Here is a 6282-nt window from a genome sequence, read left to right as displayed (position 1 = left end):
CTCTTTCTAAAAAGATAAGATCAAACTGCCTTTAATTTAGTATTGCCGATAAAAGGGTTGAAATATAATAATTATTTATTAAGAGCAACCGAATAACTTACATGGCAACGCCAATTATAAAACGAGGCGATGAACATATTTCTTTCGATCCGGCAAATAAGAGTGTTTTAAAGAAAAAGCTGGAAGCAATTTTTTCTGAATTAAATGTTTGAACCGTTTTCTTTGCTTATATTTTTGTATAATTTTTAAAAAATATATAAAACTAAAGAAATATATAAAACTAACAACTGAGCAACGAAATATGTTTGTTATTTTTGAAGAAACGGAAGGAAATGTGCTGATTCTAACTTTTATGAAAAACTGTTCTGCACTATTGTTACAATCAAAAAATGGATTTATATGGAGCGATTTAGTGCGGAATATATTATACATATTAATTGTTGAATGTCATTTGTATTGTAATGGATTAGCTACAATTTTAATGCCTGTTTTTAAAGAAAAAATGAAAGATAGCGATTATCACATTACAGACGAACAGAAGAATGAAGCAGTGATGATGGTTGAAGTTGCGAAGCTTTGTAGTGATGATGAGCTTGCGTCAATGGTGAAAGATCTCATGGAATTTGTTGGCTTTTGTGCAATAAACAAAGAAGTTGAAGTTAAAAAGGTTTGTTGTGCTTTTGTGAATGAAAATTTTTATGAACAAAATCAACACTTTTTGGAAAAGGCTGCATGCCATATGTCAAACATTTTGTTATCTCGCTTGGCTTTTGAAGAAACCGGACTTCATTTGATTTTTAACCAATTGCACGGAATTTTAAGATCAGGTCAAGCAAAGGCAGCTGTCAAAGTTGAAGCGCTTGAAAGCATTGGAGTGATGGTTAAGAATAATCAAGCATATGATGAAGAGATAGGATTGAAGCTGAAGTCGCAAATTGCTCTTTTGGCATATGATTCGAATTGGATGACACGAATGAAAACTGCAGAACTTATTGAAACCTGTCTTTGTACAATTATGGATCGGCATTTATATGCAAAGATATTTACTGCTCCACTCCTTTCGTTGCTTGGGGATAACATACCAGAAATTCAAAGTTTGTTCAAAAGGGAATGATTTTTATGTGCTATTTTTGTGTTATTCATTTTAGAGATTATTGATTAAATCAACAAGTGCTTTTTGTACATTTGTGTTGTTTTCCTAATTTTATCGTTTGTTTTTTTATTTGATTCAATTTCTCATAATACACAGAAAAAGCTGTTGACATAATCAAACGCTGGGGAGAACAGTACATTGCAGATGAAAAGAGATTAGAAAGAGCGCCTTCGCTTTTGGAGTCAGCACCGCTTGTTGAAGAAGCCTGGACTGTTCTTGTGAAAGAGGCTGAAAAGGCCAAATCTGTTGTTACTCCAATGACAGCTCCCTTTGGCTCATCAAAGCCAAAACCACAGAAAATACTGTTTCCTTCTCAAACACGTTCATCAGCCTCCGCTTCATCATCATCATCTTCTTCTTCTTCTTCTTCCTCCTCCTCGATATCTCACCTCAATTCAAAATCTGCTTCAAACCCACACCCACTCAACTTGATCGCTCCATACACCTCTCGCCCGCCTGTGGAAAGCCGTTTTGCTGTGCGGGCATTCACCGACGAAGTCATCAGCGCTGTGAAGGAAGAGATGAAGACGCCTGACGAGACGCGGCGCGAACACGCTATGAGCCAGCTGAAGTATGTTATTCTCTTCGGAGACGAGCACCTCACGATGCGGCTGGGCGAAATCATGGCCATTCTCTGCGAGGCAATGAAAGAGGTACCAAAACGGAAGGACTTCCACAGCGGAAGCGACTGCTGCACGCTGATCGGCCTGTTTTTTGCGCCGGAGTCGTATCTTCCACTTCTCATTGACGACACACGCAAGAAAATGGAGATGGAGACGATGATCGCAATCATAAGACACTCGCCAAAGGAAAGGTGGTTGAATTCTGTGCAGCAAACGGGAGAGAATGAAGAAATAGAAAAAGCAAAAGAAAAAGAAGAGACTGAAATCTCAGCAGATTCAGAAGAGACCTCAGCTTCCAGTTCTTGCACACCTTCATCATCATCATCATCTTCTTCTTCTTCTTCTTCCTCCTCCTCCTCCTCCTCTGTCATCACTAAGCGCTTTTCACACTCAGTAAATCCATTCCGCTTCCTGCTGAGCAGACTGAAAGAGGCCATTATCGATATCGTTGGGGAGCTTCACAACAGCGACAACGACGATCCCAGCACAGCTGCCCCTGCCCGCCCATCGATGACGACTGCCCTGGCCCCGCAGATGACTCTCACTTCATCCGCTTCCTTCTTCACCAATCCGGCACACGCCTCATCCACTTCGTCGCTCTCTCGCGCTGCGGCTGCCAGACTGAGCCAGCTGCGAAATGCTACTGTTCTGAGTGTGGAGGAAGAGAGAATGCTCGAGCAGTCATTTGAGTCCGTGGCCATTCTCAATGAGAAGACTGAAGGAAGCATGGCGTTCAACGATGCGCTGGAGCTGTTTGATCTCCTTCTGCATTTGACAGCGTGGGAAGATTATGTGCTGTCTGTTGAGTTGGAAGAGAGGAGCAGGCAGATGGGGCATCTTCAGCACCCGAAGGAGGAGGAATTCGTGAAGCGTCGTGTCTTTGAGTCGTTCGTCACTACCATCAGCCGGGCAAACGGCTCGTCGTTTGTCGGCGATCTGTTCTTGCGGTGCTTGGACGCTGTCATAAAGGAGTCGATGCCTTCGCTGTGGGCAGAAATCACCTCATCTGCTGACCCACTGAAGGATTTCTCGGCATTGCCTGCTTCTTTATCGTCTGGGCAACTGCACACCTGTCTCTTGAAGGAAAACACACAAGCGCTTCGCCACACACAGCAGATCATCAGACGTGCGGGGGTGTTGTATCTGCCAGCGCTGCTTCCGCATCTTCTCCCGTTTTTGGGGAGTGTGCTGCGGAGAGAGGCTTCGGCGCCAGCGGTGCGGCGGTCGTTCTGGGAGACATGCTTCTTCATCTCCTGCGACTATCAGCAGCTGAAGCTGTTTGTGCCGTTTCTGCAGCAGCTGTTTTCGTCGCTGTTTGTCGACAACACGAAGTGGCGCATTGGAATCATCGAGGCTGAGATACGGTTCTTCGTAGTGACTTTCTTCTACCGTCTACTGAAGCTGTCGATTGCACTGGCGCAAGGAGAAGCGATAGAGGACAGCGCAAAGAAAGAAGGGGATTTGGAGAAAGAAGTGAAGCAAAGCGAAACCGTTGTAGCTTCTGAGAGGGGTGCTGTGAAGTCTGTGGAGCTGTGTCGATCAGAGGTTGAGATTGAGTCGTGGTGGGTGAGGATATCGTCGCTGCTTGAGGACGACGACTTGGATGGGATTCGCCTTGGGGCACTGGGAATGCTTGAGCTTGTGCTGATGTATTCGCAAAATGAGATCATCAAAAACGTGCATTTTAGTGTGTTGAATTTAAAAAAGAAAAAAAAAATATGAGGAATTGATTTTTGAAAGAAAAACTGAAAGAAGAAGAAGAAAAGTGAAAGAGAGAGAAACAATAATAATACTATTTTATTTGTTTATTTGTAATTCTATTCATTTATTTGTTTTATTGATTTAATTAACTATATTGTCATTTTATGTCAATTTGTTGTTTTTTTTTAGAGGATGAAATATTACAGGAAATGAAAACATCCCTTTGGAAGAGATTTGAAGACAAGAAAGATGTTATTCGATGTGTGGCTTTTGACACAACTGCTGTTCTTCTTCCGATGGTGTGATTTTTTATTTTATCGCTCTTCATTCGGTATTTATTACATTATGTTGCATAAATGGAAATTTTTGAATACACATTTTGAAAATGAATGTGTTTTGTCATGCATGTGTATCAATGGTGATTTCTTGTGAATTGCATTTTTTTTTCTTTTTTCTTTTTTTTTTTTTTTTTTTTTTTTTTTTTTTTTTTTTTTTTTTTTTTTTTTTAATAGATGGATCGGAACTATGTCAGCAATGCTTTAGCTGTTGATGATACTCTTGTCATTTTGCTTGATGATACAAATCCAGAAGTGAGGGTTTGTATATTTTCATTTGTTTATTTAACAATCTGTTACATTGACGATGCATTAATATATCGTTTTTTCATAATTTTTTTTTTCTGTTTTTGACGTTTTAACCAATTTCGTTCGAAACAATTCCTTAAGAAATCGTGTTTTGGTGCAATAAAGTCATTTATCCCGATGTTTGATTCATCCGGACTTAAACGTTTCACTGAGACAGCTAAAAAGGTTTCTCGTTTCTTTTTGTTCTTTAGCCATTCAAGATTTAATTATTATGTTTTTATTTTTTTTTATGTTTGATATTGCGATATTTTGAATGCAAAATGTGAATCAAAAGCGTGAGCTGCTTTCCGCAAACAAGTCAGATTACGCCAATGTTATAGAATTATGTGCATCTGCTGAAAGCAAATTCAATTCGAGCATTAAACCTGATAATTCACAAAATGAAAAGTGAATTTATAGTAATACTTGGATCACATCGCTTTTCACATCAAAAAATTATCAATTTAATAATTGTTTTTGAAGTTGATCCTAATTCTGTTTTTAAAAAAATATTACTTTCATTCCAAAAAAGAAAAAATATGTGTAACTTATTGCAATTGATAATCACATTATTTCATCAAATATATTCTTATTTATTTTTTGTAATATTTTGTTGTGAATTCAAAAATTTACATTGTTATTTTTAATTTTTAATTTTTTTCCAAATGATTTATGTTGAAGATTTTTTAAAAAATCACACTTCCTCGTGTTTTGTTCACCTTTCTTGATCTCAAAGGAAAAAAGAAAGGAAACAAAGTGTATTTTTTTTTTTTTTTTTTTTTTTTTTTTTTTTTTTTTTTTGAAAAGTTCCTTTTGTTTTATTTTCAAATAAAGAAAAAATGTCATATTCGATCAAATTTCTGCTCCCACAAAAAATACTTCACTGTCATGAAAACAAATTCTTGATAAGAATAATATATTCATTCTCATGAAATTTGGTGAGTGGAAGCAGAAATTTGATCGAAATATGTAATATTTATTATATTTGAAATTTTAACAAAAGGAACTTTTCAGAAAATTTTGAACATGTGATAACAAACATTTTTATAATGTTCAAACTAATCAATACAAAAAAATACTCATTGAATGATAAATTTTGAAAAATCTCAAGCAAAAGGTTGATGTTTTGAATGAACAACATTCTTTGTTTTGTTTTTCAAGTATTAAAAATGAACAATATGTCTAAATTTTTTTGAAAAGTTCCTTTTGTTTAATTTTCAAATAAGATAAAAATTTCATATTTTTATCAATTTTCTGTTCCCACTCACGAAACTTTTCTGAAATGGAAATAATAACTTTGTTTAGGTTCTGTTTCCATTTCAGTGAAATTTTATGAGTGGGAACAGAAATTTGATCGAAATATGAAATTTTTATCTTATTTGAAAATTAAACAAAAGGAACTTTTCAAAAAAAATTAGCCATATTTGTTAAATACTTATGTGATTGTTTTTTAATTCATATTTTTTTGTTTAATATTTCGGTTTGAATTTTAATTGATAAAGGAAAATACTGACTTTCAAGCTTTTTTTGCACAAGGCATTGAAAAATTGTTTCACTCATAACTATATTTAGCTTTCTCAGATTTCAAATCAAATTTGATTTTCATATCCGTAAATAGGAATCAATTATATCACAACATAATGTTCAGTGTTTTCGCACGTATTTCAGAAAATGAACCACATATAATTTTGTTTTTTGATATAAAAAAATCAATGAAATGTTCATAATTTTTCTATGAAAACGCATGAAGCAAAATATTTTTCCCCATTTATAAACAAAAAAATTTCATATGAATTAAAAAAAGCAATTTTGGAAGTTATCTGTTTTTTTAATGTCACACATAAGGAATGATACAAAAAAAATCAAATTTTAGAAATAAGTTTTCTTTGAGAAAATGTTTTCCGAGCATTTGAACTTTTTTAAAATGAATGAAATACATATTTTTGCATGTCAGATTCAAAAAAAAAAAAGAAAGAAAGAAAGAAAAAAAGAAAAAAATGAAAAATGAAAAGAAAAAAGAAAAAAAAGAAAAAAAGAAAAAAAAAAAAAAAAAAAAAAAGAAAAAAAAAGAAAAAAAAGAAAAAGAAAAAGAAAAAGAAAAAGAAAAAGAAAAGAAAAGAAAAGAAAAGAAAAGAAAAAAAAAAATTTTTTTTTTCGTTGTCTGATATCACACTTATATGCC

The 6282-nt window shown here is 34.8% G+C and overlaps 1 protein-coding gene across 1 annotated transcript; it reads left to right on the top strand.

The window, feature by feature from the left end:
* Positions 1–481: 481 nt before the first annotated feature.
* On the top strand, positions 482–4868 carry MONOS_2786 (uncharacterized protein; the record flags this gene model as incomplete). Its single annotated transcript, XM_067872735.1, has 7 exons — positions 482–667; positions 728–1094; positions 1250–3463; positions 3667–3776; positions 3990–4073; positions 4203–4286; positions 4396–4868. The coding sequence occupies 7 exons, from the start codon at positions 482–484 to the stop codon at positions 4510–4512; spliced, it is 3162 nt and encodes a 1053-aa protein (XP_067730469.1). The 3' UTR covers positions 4513–4868.
* Between the last annotated feature and the right edge of the window lie 1414 nt (positions 4869–6282).

Source organism: Monocercomonoides exilis (assembly GCF_001643675.1).
Source record: "Monocercomonoides exilis strain PA203 chromosome Unknown scaffold14-1859848, whole genome shotgun sequence".
Lineage (NCBI taxonomy): Eukaryota > Preaxostyla > Oxymonadida > Polymastigidae > Monocercomonoides > Monocercomonoides exilis.
The sequence above is the reverse complement of the archived record's forward strand: the minus strand, read 5'-3'. Positions and strand labels throughout refer to the sequence as shown.